The sequence below is a fragment of the Amblyomma americanum genome, chromosome 11 (assembly GCF_052857255.1).
Source record: "Amblyomma americanum isolate KBUSLIRL-KWMA chromosome 11, ASM5285725v1, whole genome shotgun sequence".
NCBI classification, from domain to species: domain Eukaryota; kingdom Metazoa; phylum Arthropoda; class Arachnida; order Ixodida; family Ixodidae; genus Amblyomma; species Amblyomma americanum.
The window spans coordinates 12,084,953-12,107,068 of NC_135507.1; the positions used below are offsets into that span (position 1 = coordinate 12,084,953).

General features: G+C 44.7%; 1 protein-coding gene and 1 long non-coding RNA gene across 5 annotated transcripts in view; one reads left to right on the plus strand and one right to left on the minus strand.

Annotated features, from left to right (window-relative positions):
- LOC144110559 (uncharacterized) overlaps positions 1–17,947 on the plus strand; it is a 34,112-nt gene extending 16,165 nt beyond the window's left edge. For 3 of the 4 annotated variants that reach the window (XR_013309866.1, XR_013309867.1, XR_013309868.1), the window contains 3 exons: positions 11,109–11,220; positions 14,948–14,982; positions 17,431–17,947. This is a non-coding gene — a long non-coding RNA (uncharacterized LOC144110559). The remainder of the gene's footprint in view (positions 1–11,108; positions 11,221–14,947; positions 14,983–17,430) is intronic. The other variant, XR_013309865.1, reaches the window with a different exon arrangement.
- A 1,418-nt stretch (positions 17,948–19,365) lies between these two features.
- LOC144110911 (E3 ubiquitin-protein ligase rfwd3.S-like) overlaps positions 19,366–22,116 on the minus strand; it is a 44,603-nt gene continuing 41,852 nt past the window's right edge. Inside the window, exon 15 of the mRNA XM_077643976.1 lies at positions 19,366–21,965. Coding sequence (XP_077500102.1) covers positions 21,804–21,965 — 162 coding nt within the window. The 3' untranslated portion in view covers positions 19,366–21,803. The remainder of the gene's footprint in view (positions 21,966–22,116) is intronic.

Genomic DNA, 22,116 nt, shown 5'->3' on the forward strand with positions numbered 1-22,116 from the left:
CAATTTCATAATTTTGCTGGCGAGTGAACGAATGCGCGCGAAATAGAAACTTGTTGCAACTACATCAAGGGTTGCATTTGGCAAGCAACAAAAAAAATGAATGAGTATTTCGCAACAACGGACACTTTCTAAAATAGGCTGCGTTTCAAAAGCTGTCAACTAGGCTACGTAGGACGCATGCAGCGCAATGAATTGCACCCGCCATGGTATAATTTCACTACTTCGCTTCGGCCACATGTGGTGTGGAATATTACGCATTGAAGGCAAATTAGGTAAGTACATACAGGGTCATTTATTAAAGTGAGGTAGACTAGAATGATTTATGCTGACTATTGAGCAACGTACTTTAGAGCAAGCTTGTTTTGTGATGATCAGAGACGCTGTCGTCAATGTTTTGCTAACAGTGTGGCGGTTTTTGAGCTGGTACTGAAAGCATAACGATGCTTCAGAATTTTTGGTGCAAGCAATGAAGGTGCCCTCTACTTACTGCGTTGCATCACCAGCAATTCCACCGCACTTTTTGTCTGAGCAACAGAAGTTGCAGAATCGTATACACAGCACCACTTCGTGACGCGTCTTTATACAGCCGTCTTCAAAAGTATGCTCTGCACACGAGCACAAAGTGTGTCGTTCTTTCCCTACAGATGGGATGGAATTACAGTGCTCGAGTCTATACTGCTGGATCATCCACGAGGTTGACATCGAATTTGGGTTGAAAGCACTATATTTGAACCAAGCAGCCGCAGTCTGACAGCGCTTTCTTTTTTCAAAACCGCACCCTTCGAACGCTTTGTGCATCAACGGCGCGAAGTCGAGCTTTATGCCCGTTTATTTTTTAGAGTTTGCTGACTCCAAACTGGAAGCCGTATGTGGTGTCAGCAAATTAGGAGCCGTATTCTGAACGCTGTTGTCGCTTTAAAGAAGTCAGCGCCTGACAGGCGCCCGATGGCACACTATACGCCGCGTTACCACGCTTGTGAAATTGGCAGGGGCAAGCCTGTAAATAACCTGCTCTCCGGGCGAGATGCTTTGAGCATTCAGCGCCTGATTTTCTCTTGTCGGCTGTAACTTCTGCTTCCGTGCGAGCAGTGTCTGAGTAATATGGTACATTCCAGTTCTTTGAGAATCGACAGCGTATTTACATGCGCCTGTAAAGCGTGCTTTGCCTGTTAGACATAAAAGTAGTGAGGGAAAGCTAATTTTGGTACGGGTGAGGTAGTAGCGATGATAGTTGTTACCTTTACTCCTCACCACTCTGAAGATGCGGCGATTCTGAACAAACAGAATGATGAAAAAAAATCAGATGAAAGCACAGATGACAGTATTTGTAGATATATTCCAGCAAAACGGTAACTCTGCAAAAGACTTTAAGATCACACCACTCGACAAAACCACGATGATGCACTGAGGAAAATAACCAACCAAACAAATAAAAAATCAGCTAGGACGGTTACAAATTATAGCAACATATATGAACATATATTATATGTGTAGCGAGCTGACAGTAAAGGAACAACAAAAGTCAGAAGAGGTTTCTCTAACCGAAACCTGAAAGCTGAGCAAAGGGATAATCATGTTGAGTTCATTAATTTGCAAATAGCTACTGTCGCTTTGCAGAAATTGTTTTCTTATAAGCTTTTATAGCTTAATAATCATAATATCTTCAAAATAACTGAACACTGGGCAAGTTGGCGAAGGTTAAGCCTTTTTTGAACAATATTTGAAGCGAAATTTTCTTTATTCTCCTCGTCTTTTTGCACTGTTCCAAAACGCAATATTTTCGCTAACGCAACATTTTCGGAATCAGAGCGCTGTTGTGAACAAGACAAGTATAAACAATTGTAAAAAACCATAAGTCGTTTTCAACTTCGGCTTTCTAAACTCGCGAGCTGCGCGAAACTACCTTTTTTCTCAGCATTTCAACATGCTCAAATAGCGGGGTTACGCTTATTTCCCACATTATCCACTGTTCGCATTCGTAAGCTGTCGCGTGGCTCTCTAATAGAAAATCTGTTTAAGCATCATAAGGTACGGCGCAGCTCCCGTTTTGAATGAAAATGCTTTTCCGGTAACACCATTCACGGCTTGCCATCAATCACGAGTCATCGCTTTACGTCTCGCACACCTGGTCGAACACGTCACAGCGGCAGCTATTTCCCCGTGGAAAAAAAATACTTGGCCATGGACACGCGTTGAACCCTTGCAAACCCAAACAAGCAGCGCTTGGGAAATCAGGCTATAGCTGGTCGCGTTATGGGAGCCAAGAACGTCGGGCCCGGGTCTTAAAATAAACGACTCGCCGCTCTCCCTAACTCTCTCCACTGTCTTCTTGATCTTCTTTTTGTTGCTTTTCTTTCCTCCGAGCCACGAAACCCATCTGTCAGGCTCTGAACGGGCTAGGAGCGAACAGGAACGCAGAGGTCGCGCAGGAGCAAAATAAGACCGCGCGGCGCTCACGTCTCCTCTACGGCGTCTCTACTTTCTTGCGCTGGCCATACTGGCCCAGTTATTCACTCTGTGTGTTCATCTCGCCTACTGCAACAAGCATAAAGAGCAAGCCACGGTTTTACGGGACAGGCCGGGCACCGCAATTAAAAGGAGCGAAATACATCTAATCCTTCTGATACGGTCACTTTGTACAAACTAAGCACGACCAAGACCTCTACATCTCTCAGTAAGTACTTTTTTAGGGCGTTAATAATGTGGGAATGGAATTTAGCCCCAAAATTATGTCGCGCTAATGTGTGTAAATCAGAATGCGACAGTTGACGCGTTTGTCCAGAGCGCTGTAGCAGTAAGCTGCGATGTGGGCGGAAAAGTTGCCAGGCGACCATGAAAGATAGTGCGAATTTCAGGCTTAGCTGATCACTTAATGCCACCTCAGTACGATGTTCCTTATGAATGAAGTGGTTAAGAGGCAACACTGGCAAAAGTGGGCCACGGCACAACAGAACTGGCGGTATCCCGGCGAGAGATGTCGTGGTGCCAGGTAAGAGAATCGCATGGATTGTGGGGAGGCTCAAAGGTCAACCTGTGCCCCTGATGTACCTACACAGATGCCGAAAGTCGCGTAACCCGACGGGCACCGAAACTGCATTGGACGTCCTGTGGACGTTTAGGACGTCCATGGGACGTCCACGGGACAGTCAACAGAGTTTCAACGCCCATTGGGAACCGGCTAACGTTCCTTATACAGCTCAGGTTATAAAAATAAAGTTACATCTACCGGATCTGACCTGCGTTGTTGGCGCCTTTGTATTTGGTTAGATGAGGTACAATAGGTCACTGTCAACGAAACCCACTGCGATACGATATAGCATGGCGTCCAGTTTACGTTGTTGCCATGACAGCTGTTAGGGTGTTAACAGAGAACAGACGAATCTGCTGGCCTCCGATTAGGTGGCACCCTCACTGGCAGTAGATGAGCCCGAATTTTTTTTTCGTTGCGTGAGGCAAACTACGAGAGAGGACAACGCAACGGCGGGCACTAGAGTTCCCGAAGAAAATCTCTCATGCGGTTTTCACCACGAAAGCTAAAAACAGGCCTGGCTGCTTGCCATTTATGCACTACATTTTGCGTCGCTTCTTGCGTTTTTCTCCTCACAACCAAGACAACTAGCTTTCGCCCTCCTACCCGAAGACAGCGACGGAGCAGAGAAAGGGGGAGGGGGGTGCTGGAGGTGCTAAGAGGACCTGCTTGAAGGATGATGATATGAGGAGAACATGCGGCACAACGGTTGTTCAGGAGAGAGGAATGTATGCCGCTCCACCTGCTGGGGACATCTCGGTCCTCCCGTTTTAGCCTCGCTATACGTGTGCTCGGAGTCGGTGAAAATGGAGAGGGTACAGCGAGAGGCGCGCACAGACGACCTGTGCGCCGCCAGCGTCGGACGAGCCCTCTTCTCCTCAAGTATGGTGCTCCCGGCGTATTCCTCCTCTCCTGTCCTTCCTTCCATTTCTAGGCCACTAAAAATATGGACCAAGGCTCTTCCGGCGCATTCTTTAGGAATGGCTTCGTAGAACGGCCTCTCAAAACGGAGAGGAAGGTCGGGGTTTGGTATGAAGGCTCGCAGTATCTGCCTCAGAGGAAATGCCAGCTGTGCTATGAGCTGCTTCCATGTTGAGAGGTAGTGCAAGGGACCGGCGGACAAGAAATAGAAGCGGACGAGGCAACTAAAAAAATATTACAAAGCAGTAGGCGCAACATCGCAATCTAATCGCTTTAACTGGGCTTATGCATAAGTGTTCAGCGACGGTGGTAGGTTCGTTTTGCGTCAAAGTCTAGACATCATTCAGATCACAGTTGCGTAGGACGACGGAAAATTAAGCCAAAATAAAGCAGAAGTGTGCCAGACGTATGCGTTCCACAGTCGCCCACAAAGATGACCCGCGCATGATTGGCGCCGCATTGAGGGCCTTGATATACGCACATTGTTAGAAAAACTGAAAGAGCGTTCGCATAATGTGAAACAATTTTCAATGTCAGCTGTATGTGTATGTGGAACAGAAAATGTGGCACGGTAATGTGTTCGGAGGTTCAGCTGCAAGCATTATTGCAACCAACGGGCCATATGACCAACTGCCATCGGCCATGTTACCTTGCGCAGTAATGACGTCATTTCACGTATGCGGACGATAAGATCTCGAGGGAGAATCTGGCTACGCAGCCGACATTGTAAGAAGAAATGATGGTGGACGCTAAAGGTGTATTCGTGGTGCGTGTGTATTCGACTCCGCTTAAACAGAAGCGGATAAAGGGATGAAAAGAGTGTAAAAAAAAAAGAGTTCGACAGGAAATTATACTTGGACAAAGCAGAGAGGGCCGGTGCGCCTCAAAGCGGCCATGACACTGAGATTTAGGAAAAGCAAATCTCTTATCACATTTCGTTTCCTGCTTTAATTCAAGCCACACTTCGCCGACGAAGCATTTACAGCCTAATTAGCACGAGCAAGCCGATAAAATAATCCGACAAATTTTGACAAGAACACCCTTCCAAGCCTCAACTGATCACTGAAAAGATTTCACTCGCTGGTGAAATTCGGAAATACTCGTCGTAACCGTAGAGCCGATAGCTTCCAGCCGGGAAGCAACGGCGCATGGGGCCAACGTCAACAACAGTAGCATAATCGAGCCATGACGAGCAAAGCCAGGGTAAACAAGGCGGTTTATATCCGGGCATCGCAAGCTGCCGCTAGTGCGTGAATGCGGTGGATTCGTCGTGACGTTGAACTCCAGCTGGAGTAAACAACAACGCAGTAGCAGCGGCACCAGGCGAGACGCGCAAATACTCTGTCGGCGCCGGGACCTCTCTTCGCGGAGTGAACGACGAGACGAGGAAAGAATTCTTGGCACGGACCTCGGAATGAAAACAGGGAACGCGCGGCCCGACTCCATCACGCGCTGTATACGAGGTCACGCCAGGCTTAGCATAAGCGGCTAGGGAAGGCACGCGCTTTCTGACGCACCTTCTACGCGGAAGAGACCCGCGTTTAATGTGGCACGCACATGTGTTGCGCGAAATGCCATCTACGATGTCCTAAATACAGGTTTAAATGTTTGTACTAAAACATACGCTGAAATTGGACATGGGTCAGGGTGCGATTTAGGCGTTTACAGCTTCTTGTAAAAAGTTTAGCGGAAACAGACAGCGTTCACTCCCTCCTTCATCCCTTCCCTTACGGCGCGGTTCAGGTGTCCAACGATATATGAGACAGATACTGCGCCATTTCCTTCCCCCCCAAAAAAAACAATTATTAAACAGTCAGCGTTCGTGTGGTCTATGCCTGGTTGCGCTGAAACATTTTACAATATCGGTATGTACCAACTCACCCGCCGCGGTGGCTCAGTGGTTAGGGCGCTCGACTACTGATCCGGAGTTCCCGGGTTCGAACCCGACCGCGGCGGCTGCGTTTTTATGGAGGAAAAACGCTAAGGCGCCCGTGTGCTGTGCGATGTCAGTGCACGTTAAAGATCCCCAGGTGGTCGAAATTATTCCGGAGCCCTCCACTACGGTACCTAATTCTTCCTTTCTTCTTTCACTCCCTCTCTTATCCCTTCCCTTACGGCGCGGTTCAGGTGTCCAACGATATATGAGACAGATACTGCGCCATTTCCTTTCCCCAAAAAAACCAAAACCAATGTACCAACTCGGCCAAAAAACAAAAAGTTCGAAAAATTGAAAATTGATTTTTGAGGAAAGGAGATGGTGCATTATCTGTCTCACATCTCGATGGACACCCGAACCACGCCGTAAGGGAAGGGAGGAAAGCGGGAGTGAAAGAAGAAAGAGGTGCCACAGTGGAGGGATTCGGGGCAATTTCGACCACCTGGGGATCTTTAACGAGCACTGACATCGCACAGCACACGGGCACCTTTGCGTTTCGCCTCCATCGAAACGCGGCCGGGTTCGAACCCGGATGCTCCGGCTCAGTAGCCGAGTGTCCTAACCACTGAGCTACCGCTCAGGCCTTTTGCTGCACTGAGTTGGCTCTGGCCCGTCGTGCTCGCTGTGTATCACGTAAGACGGGAGGGTCTCCTCGGAGAGAGCCTACCGTATTATGTCCGCGTCCCAGTGCAGCGTTTCTCTCCTGGGCCACCCTTATTCGCAGGTCGCGGTCGGTGGGGCAGTATTTTTAGCTGCTCACTCGCAGTGCGACGAGAGACGGGGTCCGAAAATAAAGAAGCGCCAGACAATCGGCTAGTTGTAGGCGGGAATAAGGTGCGGGGGGGGGGGGGGGGGGGGGGGTTCTGTTGGGAGCCGAACATCGATTAACACGGCGAGACAGCAGCTGGAGCGGAACAACGCGGTGACGCCTCACACGCTCCTCCGAAGGCAGTCGCGATGCATTTGAAGTGTATGCGGAGTCGCGGAGCACCGTTAGGGTGTGCGTTTACAAAGCAGCCCGCCAGGATCTATAAAAATCTTGGTGTGGACTAGTCGGTGGTTCATCTTAACTCAGAGTAGTGCAGCGCAAAAAACAGGGACAGAAGGAGAAGACACAACAGGACTGGCCAATCCTGTTGTTTGTGTCTTCTCCGACTGGCCAATCCTGTTGTTTGTGTATTCTCCTTCTGTCCTTGTTCTTACTTAAGATGACCCGCCAGGACGATCGTCGACGTGATGAAAAGGTACTGCTCAGGAGGTAGTATTAAGTTAAATTCTGAGGGTGTCTGCGATAAAATTTGTTGAACGAACAAAATATGCTACCGCGTCCACTGTCCGCGCCTGGACAGAGGCGAAAAGAATGTCGAGGGACAATTTTTATTTAAATTTTAAACGCTTCTGTTTCAAAATGCTAACAAGCATCGACAAAAAATCAATCAATCAATAAATAAAGCAATCAATGAGCGCGTAATGTGGTAGAGGTCGATTCAGTGGAAATGAAAGATTTTATAAGCGCGCAGGAACCGGTTACTGCCCGAATGTCAGTGAGGTTCATTCATCTCTTTTTTAAAGTAATTTTATTCTTCTAGTCGCCGAAGCCGCCGCCGAATGCAAATACCTTTTGGCCGTAATCTAGGTGGGTAGCCCTCTAGCTTCCATCTTTCTGCTGGATATTAGAAGTTTTCCTATCCTATCATATATCTTGTAGGTGCCTGAACCCTTTATTACCATTAAACGTTCGAAGTAGAACTAATAATAAGTTTCCTCGACTTTCACGATTCGACTTTGCTTTCACACAGCTCTTGCGTGTACATTCAGCTATGATCAAAGCTCCATTTATGCCATGAGTGACATGGATTATGGCGGAGGGAATAATTTTTTTGTTTGTACCAGTACTAATAATAATAATAATAATTGGTTTTTGGTGGAAAGGAAATGGCGCAGTATCTGTCTCATATATCGTTGGACACCTGAACCGCGCCGTAAGGCAAGGGATAAAGGAGGGAGTGAAAGAAGAAAGGAAGAAAGAGGTGCCGTAGTGGATGGCTCCGGAATAATTTCGACCATCTGGGGATCTTTAACGTGCACTGACATCGCACAGCACACGGGCGCCTTAGCGTTTTTCCTCTATAAAAACGCAGCCGCCGCGGTCGGGTTCGAGCCCGGGAACTCCGGATCAGTAGTCGAGCGCCCTAACCACTGAGCCACCGCGGCGGGGCTGTACCAGTACGCCATGTCGCACGAATTGGAGGAACAAGCAAAGGCGTGTTTACTTCATGAGGTCTAACAGAACTCAATGATGCGAGGCCATGCGTGTGCAACCGGCAGCGGCTCGTATAACAAAAGTAAAAATGCACTGAGTTAAGAAAAAAAAAAGCCGAATATGCGTATTTTTATGCACGATAATCAAAGGCGGGACAGCATGCGCTCACGTGATTGCAACGGGATTGTGAGAAACTAGGCTTTTTTTACACAATCTTGAAAAAAAAAGCTGAGCCATATGTTGTAATAACAAAACATCCCACTATATAACGCAGGGAGCGAGTTATTCTTGCGTGATTAATTACTGAACGTAACACATCGGTAGCGAGCTGGCTAGGAATTGTGCTGGCCGAGTTTCGCTCTGGTCCCTGCCGACGCACATGGGGTCGGCGTTATTTCGGACTTCCCCTCAGGGCCGAGCTAACCGCGGGAGCACGACGCCCTAGATATAAGAGACAGCGCGCGGGTTAGCGTGCTCGTCACAGCGCCCTGCAGAGCGCGCCGTCCTCAGATACCGAGGCAGCTCCCAGCCGCCAGCTATATGTACTGTCGGGCCGTACTCGCGCGCGAAAATTTGCACGTGTTATTAGAGAGTTTTAGCGCACGTTTCGCAACCTCAAGTCATCTGCGCGTGCGCTGTGCCTGGCTTGCGGTAGCGGTGCACAGTAACGATATTCTAAAATTCTCTATTCTTCAAGACGAAAGCTCGGCATATGTATGAGATCCCGCATAACTCAGTGGCTTTGGCGTTAAGATGCCGAGACAGCCCAAGGTCACGGTATGGAATCTCGTCCGCAGTTGGTTTCTCTTTGTATCCGAAAGTATAACAAGGGGGGAAAATTGTGTTATATCCATGTGTTCTGTTCGCGTTTGATTCCGTCGTAATACTACAGTTCTAAATAATGTGAAAAAATGTATGCCAGCGATTGCTTTCTAGATATAAGTATACTGATTTTTTTTCCCAGAGCAGTTTTCCCATGAACACAGGGTCCCTTTAATCACTTCTCATGTGCGAAGCAAAGTAAATACATATATTATAATTTAGTGTAAGCTAGTGTCCGACTATAATGGTGCTCGCCACCTGTGCCTTGCTCATTTACAATTGTGCAACATTAAGCAGGACACATAGACAGATGAAATCACTTAATTCAGGGATCACTTGGGTCAGTCAAGGCAGTCTAGCGAGACGTAAGCGGATTGCAAGACATAATTACTTATATTTCTTAATTTTGGCATTTCTCATGGCCAAAACATTATAGAGAGGAGCTGGTTTTGAAAACACAATAAGCCTAATGGGAAACAAGAGAGAAATGCAGCATTTGATGATGCAACACTGTTCAGTACAAAAGTAAACAATGTAAAAAATACTAGGAATCGGTATGAACCATTCTCATGTGCGCAAATCATAACTATTTTTAAGTTATGAGTGTGGTCAAGGGTGACCGGAGCTCACCAGATGCAGTTCATTCATTTCCACTATTCCTGCTTTTTAATTAGCTGTTTCAGTTTAGCTCTGATATGTCATTCGTGCTGGAATGTTTTCTTGCTGTAAATGAAATTTTCTCTTAAGATTCCACTCAGTCACTTCAGTGCTCATTGTAAAGTCCCCGAATGGATGCGCGTATAGTAGCATCTACTACAACGAAGGAGCATAAACACCATAAAGAGACACGTCTATAAACAAGGAAGGTCATCATGAGATCGCTAACACAATGTTAGGAATACGAAGTGTCAGGAAATGTGTCAGGTGCCCTCAAGTGATTATTACCAAGGTATAAGGAGAACACCGAAACACCAGATACCAGCAAAGATGCCACAAAATTATTCCTCACAAAGCGCAACAAGACTTAGAAAGTCATGACACTGTTATGCCTTCTAATTTTAAGGGCCGTTTGTTTACCCGAAGACCATGCCATAAAAGCACGTGGCATATGTTATGACGAAGTATGTGTTCACAAACACACATTCTGTAAGCATGCATTCCACGCGAGGGGTATGGAAGAGCATCATTTATAACATATATTATTTTTCTATAAAAATACTTTCCCAAAGAATGTCGCTATTACACAATCATGGAATTAAGAAACATACGCTTATATCAGCCCCATATGGCAAAGAAACTCATTTTTAAGACCTAGGTCAGGCAACTTGTCGGTACAAAAATATTTTGGAGGCACTTAGGTGCAAGGCGAAACAAATACAAATGATATATAGTTACCATATCGAAGTTCTAAACTTTTCATAATGTGTGTGCTTTTTTGTTTCACTTCCTTTTTATCTTTTGTACTTATTTCCTCTAGTGCTGTAAACTGAAAAAATGCAAAAGAAAAAAGTTGTGAAAAATGAATTAAATTTAACCAGCTTGCCACGACCAAGAATTTCACAAGTCACTGGCTCCTTTCGTTTGCATCCAAACGACAAAATGCAATCCATCACATATTTATCCCAGCCAAGTGTGTTTTTCCTAAAAGGACACTGAGAAGAAATTGAAGGTGGCCTGAATCGGTAGATTACTGTATTATAACGATAACGACGCTACTTTCACTGATAATGGAGCTTTTATAATCTAAAGAAAGTAAAAAAAGTGACATACAGGTGGCACCACCACCGTCCGATTCCGCAAGTAAATTGAACAAGTGAACAAATTTTTGGGGACAGAAATCCGAGAGGACAAGCTACACAGCCATTCACTTGAAAACAGTTATCACGGAGTCCCCTTCGAGTTTTAACCGAGAGGGAGAAAAATTTTTAAATGAAATTTTCTCAGAATAAATGCGTCTTGCTGCCGGACGAACATAGCCAGAAAGACGATAGAATCGATTTTTAACTGACAATAAAATCTGGATGGAATTTACCTCAGTGTCCATTTCACGAAATAAACTCGCCAAGCGCAGCGTTTCAAATGAGTTGAACATATAAAGAATGCACTGAAAGCTGAACCATTTCTGCACCTTTTTTCAGGGAGACCATTAATTGCTAAAGGGCTTAAGACACCACTCACGTGCCTGCAGGGCTGTCCCAATGACGATGCAGCTGTCGATGCCACATAACATGGCATTCTGACAGTACACAGGTAAAAGCTTGACATTAACTCGCACTAACCGCATTCCACTGCGTGTTGGTTGCGATATTCACAAGCACATAGAGAGTAGTAACGAAAAAAAAAATGGCACAAAAGTAACAACACTTCCTGCTTTTCCTGCTCACATTTACACGAGTTTAACAATTTATCCATACTTCGTAATCATCCACCTTATACCACCACGTTTCAAAGACCCACTGTTCACATATCCCCCACAGTCACCTACTACAGCACTCGCCTTTACTTGTGACCCACATGCTGTTTCCCCCTTGCGTATACAGTTACTAGAGAATTTTAGCATAGTATTAACGAATACAACTGATGCATACTGCCATCTGCGCATGCGCACTAGTCGGCTTACAACAGCGACAGGCGATAGCGGCACACTATGCAAAAATGCTGTACTCTCAAGTGGTTCAGCGGCATTACCAACTCTACAAAATTCTTTGACTGCGCTTGTAGCACTGATTACCAAGGCTCAAATGTCATTCGTTGTTTCATCAGCCACGCATGTAGACTCCCAACAGGCACCGTGTGACAGCCTCACCTACTCAACTACCTGCTGCGGTGAAGCGTGCGTCAACTACACCAAGTGAAGAAACGTGCCGCAACTAATTTTTCTGGTGTGTCGACGCAACTGAATCTGAACCAAGCTGAATGTAACGCCACTGCTAGTTTAGCACCAAATATTTCTCAAAGGGAAGCTGAAGAACTTTTCCAAGAAACCGAAAGCCAGAAACGCCAGGAGAAGAAACTGCAGCTGTCCAGCTGACGATCGAGACCTAGCTGGCAATGGCTGGCACCGTTTTATGATTGGCGTGTTGCCTGTTTCAGTCGTAGCGCAGTAATTAGATCGAAGCAGGCATCTCCGCCATTGGTGTGTGATAAAGCTCGCTGACCAATCAAAATCGAGTTTTCTGCTACACTGACGTCCCGAAGGCGAGATTGGCGGCGGCAGTTTGCGCTTCCACTCGTGAGATGCAGAAGGCGTGAGCGTTCTTTTTCGAAGCATGACATCCCACAAGTGTGTTGTTCCATCCATGTGGTGTCTTCACTTTGAACCCTCACCTCTCACCACAGAAAAAGGAAGCGATGAATTCAACAGTCAAGACATATAGCTTCAGTTTCCCTTATGACTTTTATTGCCTCTTTTCCAGCCGTTGACTCGGTTTCTATGTCAGAATCATAGCATGGGTTTCTCCGTACTGAGGTTTGCAGTTTAACGTGTGCACATTCCTAACAACCCGAGTGACATTTTTCATCTCCTCTGCCGCCCTGCCCAAAATGTTTTGGACAATGTCGGACCTTTGGCACATTGCCTAAATCATTCACTAAACATTTCACTAAAAATTGTTAAGACATAGTACTGCGCTTATGCAAAATTTATACCTGCGGTACTCACCCCAAAGTAGAGTACATGTAGGTTTAAAAAGCGAATTAATTCATATAATTTATAATTATTCCCTCGTTTTCAACTGCCTGCATATGCTCGTCACATTCTCGACGCCATAAGAAAACAATAAAAAAGGGCTCCAGACGAAGAAGTAGGAAGGCTGACTAAATATGGCGGATGCAATGAGCACCTGGAAATGAAAGTGAGGAAATGTTTCTTTTCAAATTATGCGAATCATTAATCAGCCCCTAAATTATAATGTCTTCTTGCACTGCTATGATAATTGCTTAATTGCTCCCTAGGATCCATAGAGTTTCTCAAAATTACTTCGAGGCATGGCCTAGAGGGAAAGCTGGTGCTGCGATAGTTCATTCACTGTAGAGAGGTGCAGGATTGGTGGGAAGATAAGGTTTCGCAATAGGCTCGGCTATTGTTGGCCATGAAACGTGGATACAGCCGTAACAATGACTTCTTGAGGCAAACCTCGAAGAAATGCTGTAAAAGTCTGCATACCAGCTTAACACTTGCGTTAAATTTATTGAAGTGAGAAACACACTGTAAAATAAGTTAATTTGTGCACAGAGTAGAGCATCGCACCGCAGCTACGTGTTCGGAGGCAGAATCCACGTTATCGATCCAACACTAGCCAATCCAAATACGAAACTTCGTCTTCCTGCCATTCCCACGGTGGATGAGGTGTTCTTTAAGAAACTCGCATAGACGGTGGTGCCAGCTTCCCCTCTAGGTAATATTAATAAGCTCTATGCAAAGATCCGCCACTAGCAAATCGAGCGAAATTTAAAATGCGCCTGTCCACATGGCTGGACACATGCATTATCGCTTACGGTAAGTATTGTCGAAGACCAAAATGCTAAATATATATGGCACACGAGGGATGTTGGTTAAATGTTGACTCCAGGGCTCCAGCTTTTTTTTAAATGTTACTGTACTTAATTTCATACATCAGGTGCAACGCTGTCAAAGCTAGTGTTCTTGTTCGCACTGCCTGCATCCGTGACCAAAGTAGTGCGCTGCTTGTGGCGAGCGAAACATATTAAAGGCTTTGCCTGCAGGCTTAATAGATGACACATTTGTCATCAGCTTGATTAAATGCGCACTCACAGCTGACAACAAGCTGTCGCTTTCTCGTGCCTTAGACCACTCGGTGACAGAACAAGCGCGGAGTAACACGCCTCCCTTTATTTTTCTGTACAGACTACTTCCGTACCTTTCACAGCTTTGCACCTGATGTATGAAACGGAGTATAAGAGATGGAACTGGAAGATATTACATTGAAATGAAATTTATTACCACTTGGACCTTCTAGTCACCATACTTCTGGCAGATAGGCTTTAAAGGGGCACTGAAGACAAATTGAAGTTGGTCTGTACCGATACAGTACCGCATTCTAATCACAGACACTAATTTTAGTGAAAAAAGGAGTTCTTTACGCTAGAAATGATTTAAAAATTAAATGCAGCTGTCACCACAACCTGCCATTTTAGTAAGCAAACTTGGGTGTGTCAGAATAGATTTTTGCGCGCGTATCCCTGATGCTAGGCAACCCTGCCATTCAGTTCAAAATGGTGATTAAAAAGTACTTTTCGGTGAGGACATCGAGTTTGAATCGAATACAAATATTCAATCCATTTTTCTGGTCAATAGAGGAGTTTTTTTTTCTTGCCGGGCAAACGTCAACCTAGCCAGAATGAACCGCAGAATTGGCTACAGAAATAACCACAGTATCGATAGAACTTTTCTCAGTGTCCCTTTAAAATACCTGTCAGTAAGTTGGCTTTCACTCAGGGGATGTCCTGTGGCTTGTACAGCTCCCACTGACTGATCGAATTGCTAAATTTACAAAAAAAAAATCTTTAAAAGTGTCTGAAGGCTTCAGCTTCACATACTGTCGGCATGCCCTCGTGCAACTCTGACCAATTTGGCTTCAGCACAGATAAGAGATCAGGACGATAAGTTTTTTTTAACTTATCGTTCCCTCAAAACAGAGATGTGAGCAACGTTCTGCAATGCAACTGAGGCCGCACCGCTGAACTCGGCGAATTAATTTGGTGACAGAACAAGCAGACTGGGAGTCTTCGAAAAGCGCCTTGCAGCAATGTAGTGCAAGCTATACTGTCGACCAGTATAGATGGAACCCGTATCATAATGAGGGCAAAAACACCGACCTCTTTTGGCCTTAATAAAGTTGCCGTGTCGTTTTGCAAGCCACATAATATATTTCTTGGCCAGGTGCTCTCATAGCTTCTCATTTAATCGCTGAACGCAGCAACTCATGAATCTCTTCTTTTCCAAATTCCTCCGCAGATGTAAAGAAGCGGGCCACAAGGACTCATAAGCAGGTAAGAACAGAACGCATTTGGTAACAGCACAAAACCACTCAGAAGCCTGCAGTACAAGTAGAGACGCCACTCAGCCAGCGAAGTCATTCTTGAAACCAGGAGTCAACGCTGAATGATTCAAGTCCACAGTGTTTGTATGTAGTACCAGTGCAGCCCCCATGGTGCAGCGGAATAATAGAGCCACACCATGTAATTATTTCCTGCAGTTCGTTTGTTCGCAGAGAAAAAGATTTTTATTTTTTCAATTTTGTATTTTGCGCCTCATCGATCGAACATGAAGTTAGCATGATGCTACTAAACCGGGTGTCTTCAGTGAACCACCGCATGTGTGCAGCATTAAATATTACATATTTTTTAACAGTATTCATGCTTTGCATAGACACCAGCCATTAAGTGTGTAGTTTTATAAATGTTATAGGGTGTTTTTTTTTATACAGAATTTCGCGTAAATAATGGACTTAAAATACGATTACCACGGCTAGCACAACACAGGAAAGTCAGTGGAAATTCAGCTGATTATGATGAATCAACTCGTTCTTTTCAAAACTGTTGTCACTAGTATCGACCGATACGCAGAGCGGGTGGCTAATGGACAATAAAACGAAATATTGGGCTAAGCATGTCAGATAGATTATTGCTCGGAAACACTACAGACGTTTTTTTCTAGGCATAAATATACAATCTATAAAGGTTGCTCCCACCCATGTCTCCCACCAATCAGAGGCGTGCCATTTCAAAATAACAAAGCAGCCTGAAACCAGTACTAGCACAAAGAGCCTGTGTTGAGATCATGGGCAATTATCACAAAAAAAAAATGAAAACATACACAAGAATTTTCTTTCCGAGAACTTGGATATTCAGATAACAGGCCGCAACATGACAAATTATTAGTGGATTTCTATACTACTTCATTATAGGCCTTAATAAGTAATAGATAAACATGCAAAGTTTCAAATGAAAATTTTGACTGGGTGTAACTTTGTACATGTTGATGTAACACAAAAAGGAGCAAATTTTCATTTTGAGAAAAATAAGATTGAAGATTACAAGCTCTTTATGCATAAGAATGCAAAGTCCTAGAGTCCTAAAGGAATCCACACTTGTAGGGAGGTCCTCTTTGGGTGTTTCCCTCGCCTTTTTTTTTGCACAAGTGGCAGCTTGCCTTTTATCATTGCTTTTTCTTTTCGTTGCATTTGACACAGTGCAGGTAACACTTTAACTCATAAATTTTAAATGGCACAAAATAGAACCATTACTGTTTTTTCAAAAGGTAGAAGTGTTTGGTGTTATAAAAACAAATAGAAATGCAAAATTAATTTTTTGACGAAAAAAAGGCATTGCAAGCGTTGTCATACCTCAAGCTTGCCAAGCCCACTATGTGACTAGATATCTAAAAATGTTGGGCTAGACAGCCACCTGGTTTGGTGAAATCTCCAGTTATCACCCTTGACAAGTAATTTTCGTTGATTATAAATAAATTTAATGAGGCACACATTTAAATGCGCACCCACTGTGTGCTGCTTTTATATGGGTCTGTCTTCGGTGATTGAGTTAACTGATGGAAATCTACAGCAAGTTAGCCTTTTAATTTAAGCCCGCTGCGGTGGCTCAGTAGTTAGAGCGCTCGGCTGCCGTGCCGGAGAACCCGGGTTCAATCCTAGCCGTTCTAAACGATGTCACTGCATGTGAAAGAACCCCCAGGTAGTCTGAATTAATCTGGAGCCCTCCACTGTCGCTTCGGGGCATTAAACACTACTGTTCACCTTGCAGTTTGTCGTTAAATTATAGAGCATGGTTCCTGTGACGGAAAGCAAATGCTTCTGTATCTTATGTGCTTGTGGACTGTTTACAGTTGCAGTGACAATCGTCAGCAAGCTAAACATTTTTGATACCAGCAGTTGTGTTTAACCAACATTCATTTTGCTGTTTTATGAAGAAGGGAATAACTTTGACTTCAAACATATGCAACTACACTGTTGTCAATGGCAGCTGGGGGGCCTTGCACGACAGTAGCATTACTTCAAATATTGCATGCATGAGTGCTGCGATCTCAGAGGCCATAATTTTAGCCCAACTCCATGCAAAAGATTGATAAGTGTCCTGCAGTGCCCTGCTGTCAGGCCATGAACAGTTATTCGCATTTTAAACAGTAATGCCTTGGCACCTCTTGTTTTTAGCTATGATGACACATTTCTTACGTTTTCCATAAATATATTTCACGGCAGTGCAATTGTATTTTCACACTTTCCAAGGTGTGTGCTACATTAATACGATTAGTAAACGATGCACCCAGAAGTTTAAAAAGCCACCAGGAAGAAGTGCAGCGATGTGGTATTGTATAGGCTATGTTCTTTAAACAAAGCTTTTGTAACAAGCCACCTTACAAAGAGCAAGCTACTTGTAGTGCAGAGATAAAACTGATTGTGAATGACGATTTTCCTTCAACAGTGACCATCTGCTGCAGACTTTGACGGCTGGCAACAAACTGCATCTCCAATGCACTGACTATGATGAAGCGAACTTCGTCAAGGAGGGAGCATCAAACATCACATCCTCGCAAATTCCATACGAAGATGGGCAGACACTAAAACCAACACATGCTTCAACAAAAACTTGGAAATTGTCCAGAAACATCAATTGGTACAGCAACACGTTGCCAGCTAATCAACGATCACAAAGAAAGCAGCACATCCATGTATATACAAAGTATCTGCCTTAAGCCTTCCAATAATGTTTTGCAAATAGAGCTTGAAGTGACTGCCAACCGTGTAACATGTTTTCACGGCAGACTCATTTAGGACGCAGCCTTGAGGCATTTTTGTTCTTAGAGGTCATCAACGTATATGTAATATGCTGCACTTATCATGCTTTAGGCGACAACGCATAGAGCTATCATGCCGTCCACTTGGATTTGTGTAGAACATCACGACAGCAAAAAGGTGAAATAAAATGTGTCAACAGCAAATGTGTGCTCAAGTCACCCCTGCTGAGAAAACCTTAAAGCAGCAAAGTATAACAACGTTCAGCCGCCACCATCTCAGCAGGAGTCAAGCAAATATAAGACGAAAGGTAAGTCATGTATTTAATGCGCCTAACCTTCTACAGGAGAATATTTCAAATTTCTTGAGTTAAGAACAAAGAATCCGCGAAATTCCGCAAGAGACTTCGAAGCATGCTTCAGTATGCACCTCGTGTTATATTCAGAACCAAGGTACGAGTATAATGCGCTTTTCTTTTTTGAGCTTTCCAAGGTAGCTAAAGTGACCTTCGCCACCACGCTTGAGAGCTGCTATGAGAAGCCACATTTTTCGCGACCTTGAGGCAAAGCACGCAGTGTGCAAGTACCGAGAAGGTGGCAGTGGATACATAAAGAAGGAGTTTCTGGTCGTTGAGAAACAGAAGGTACTAAAAGAGTTGAGTGGAACAGTTAAAGCAAAGAAAGGTAAACGGGCAGAGGTCTGGGCAGCACAAAACACCTAGTAGCAGTGACATGGCAGCTGCTTCTATGTGGAACATCATGGAATCGCAGCGCTGGCATACAAGGACACAGAGAGAACACACACATACAATTGCGCTGTGTGTGTTCTCTCTCTGTCTTTGTCTGCCAGCACTGCGATTCCATGATGTTCGACAACTACCAACTAGCCCAGCAACATACCCTGCATAAGTTTGTTTGTGTGAAAGGCTCACACATTAAAGTACTGAAGACGGGGCTTTGTTCGATTGTAGTGAACATAGGAAGCGGTGCTTAAGTAATGCCAACATGCTCCATAATGTAACACTCCATTCGTTTTTTTTTTTTTTTGGGGGGGGGGGTGCTCGGTAATGGTTGGGCCCGATTAGTTTGAGATTTCATTTTAATTATATTTCTTTTAAAGCCCTCATTTTCTGTCGCACTCATTCCTATTCATGTCTGCAGCAACAGTAGCATCAGAAATGAAAATGTGGCTGTTAAAACACAATTCTGCAAAAAAAAAAAATGCTTAAATTCGCACTTTTTTGTGGATTTGTAGAAACCTAAGGCCTTTATGGTTTACGGGGGTTTAACGTCCCAAAGCGACCCAGGCTATGAGGGACGCCGTAGTGAAGGGCTCCGGACATTTCGGCCACCTGGGGTTCTTTGAAGTGCATTCACACAGTACATGGGCCTCTAGCATTTCGCCTCCATCGAAATGCGACCGCCGCAGCTGGGATAGTACCCACGTCTTTGCAGCCGAGCGCCACGACTACTGAGCCATTGCGGCGGCTTCCTAAGAGCTTTAATCATTACACGACAGTTTATGTAGTTTGCTGGATACACATGCACCTAGGGTAAAGCTATCTTCCTTTGCTACTCACCACCATGGCCATAGTCTCTAAAGTAACATCCCTCAGGACAGCATCTCATAAAAAAGGCTCGCACACGAGTCGCTTTATTGATACACACCTTTGTGCATGCGATTCTTATACACACATGACATACAACAGTAACTGTTCAAACATGCACTAAATTTATGTGATTACCATAATGCTCCCCCACAGCACCTTTTCAATTACAGTTTCCCTGCTTTCCACCAAGAGGTGTGAGGAAACGCTCTGTATATATTATGTACATTGAAACTCCCACATACACATTTACAGTAATGTTCCAACATGAAATGGAAACTTGCATGCCAAAGTTGCTGCGAATGTTGAAAAAGAGCAGGTAGATTTGTCACAAAGTAAAGCCCACCTTAAAATACAAGCACAAATGGGGGGGGGGGGGGGGGGGGGAGGCGATACGGAAGACAAGAAAGCACGCTTAAAATAAAACAAAGGGAAACATTTTTGTAGCACTCTGTCTTAACATATGACATTAGACCCAGCCTCGCATAAGAGATTGCTTTGGTTGGAAAGCAAGCAGTGGTAATTTATGATGCTTTTGTGTCAACACAGGCTCGCTGAACCTGAACACACAAAAGCATCTACCAGCAACTAAGGAAATTGGAATTTTTCACAGGTGACAAGGAGTCTCTTCCCGACTCTTGCCAACCACGGGAGAGCTCATCTAGGAGTCTAAAATCGAATCAATAAATAAAAACGCACTTTGGACAGGCCATGAAGAACTCTGAGCCAAAACATAAATATGGGTAAAATGCTATTAGCACTTTGACAATAAGTGTCCATTTTTTTTTCTTGAAGTTTCCAATTTGTAACAGGGCAGTTCAATTCTAAATTAAAAAGTGATATGAACTACTGACGGCAAGCACTAGTCTCTGATTATTATTATATTAGGCTTAGGTTCGCTTGCAACAGCTAGTATGCTAAGTAAGTCATTGCACTGAGGCATAAGAGGGGCAATCCGAGTACCCAAAGTAGTCAAGTTGAAAATAATCCTTGCACACCGCTGTTTCTTTTGCTAGGTTACCTGGCTTGTCACAATGATTAGCTTCAAGTTAAATTTTTTTGGCACCAGAAATGGTCTTCAAGGACATGGTGAGAGAATGAACATTTCCTACGCGCACGTAAGCAATGAATGACTCGCACAACAGTGTCAACAACTGTGCAGTGGTACTGGGTGTCCCATAAGTCTATCCTGACTATCTATACTGTAGTATTAGATGCTTTAAATATCTCTTGTCACAGAGCACTGGCACACATCATTGCCATTCAATAGTTTCACACGTGTCAACCCTATAAATGTGTACAAGTGCCGTGCTACATTTGGTGATATTGATTCACTCCAGCTCCTAGCGCTGTACACTATCCGATACTTATACTGCACCCAAAAAAGAACAACAGAGTCCTTCGTTGAGGCTTCACTAACGATAGTTCTGCAGGGTTAAGTGACCCAGTGAAGGTTCTGCGGAGTGATTGCAACTTTCCACCAGTACCACGTGTGGTGTCACAATGTTCCGAGGTAAATGACATTGGTGACATTGTTATGCTACATATGGAAAATCCAGTTCACATCCTACATTGCAGGAAGTGAACAATACTCTTCACAACATCCAGTTCTTCACAACAGCGCTCTTAATGCTGTGGTCAACCACTTGGCTCCCATCACCAAGAGGGTAAACCAAAAAAGGCACTCCAAAAAAACCAACTATGCAACTGCACCCACTGTCTACAATTGAAAGCTGGCAGCAACTGGCTATTTCGTAGGCTGGTTCAAACAACATCGCCCTGGAAACTGTTTGTTGGAACACTCAACTGCAACTGTTCAACCACAACACCATTCCAGCGCTGCTTCATCATGCATACTGTAAGTACAAGGTACAGCACGGCTCACGAATGCACCAGATGATGGTGCCACCGTTGCACTTTCCAGCCATAAAGGTTCACGACAAAGCCACAGGACGATGTCACTGCTGGGCCTTTCAGCTGCAAGGTATGCGATTCACGATGAAGCCATGAGACGCTGACGTCACAGTACTTTCAACATGCACAGGATCAAGCAACACTCACCTTTATGTAGAAAAGTCCGAACAGTGGGTTCTGTTTGGCTTATCAAGTGTTCATCATTGCGACAAAGATTGTTCAATGAGAAATCGATGAGCTAACCAGTGAGCAAAAAAACAAAACAAAAACAAAGTCATACTGTACAAGAGATAGTTTACATACAGCAAAGACAATGACACACAATGATAGTTCCTTTGTCATAAATCCATTGGTGGGACAATAATTTCAGGTGATGACAGTTCCTTATGTACAGAACTTGACAATATCGCATGAAGCGGCCCCACTGAGCAGAAAACATGCTCAACAGCATGCCAAGAGGTCCGTTCTGTGAGTGCATGTGCTTGAGTCTCTATTAACTCCCTGTTGACCCACCGAGTGACGTGCCATTTGACGCTCGGCACTTAGCTGCTGGGCTGCTTCCAGGAATAAAGCGATAGCGTGCTCTTGGCAAGGGCAGCCAGTCCCCAACCGACCGGAGTGGTAACAGGGCACACGTCTAGCACTGGGTTCGTGACTGGTAGCTGGTGAATCCGCTTGCCCGATGAAGCGTCCCATACGAGGACCTGCACATATGCACAACAACGTAGCTTTCTTCAACGTTCGAAAAAAGCCGGCGATGCTGCAAGGTCCAACTAAAGACTTTCTGAGGAGACCGGGTTGGCTCCCTTGAACAGAAAAGAAGTTCCCTTAATAGTCTATGGCTTTAATCAGCGG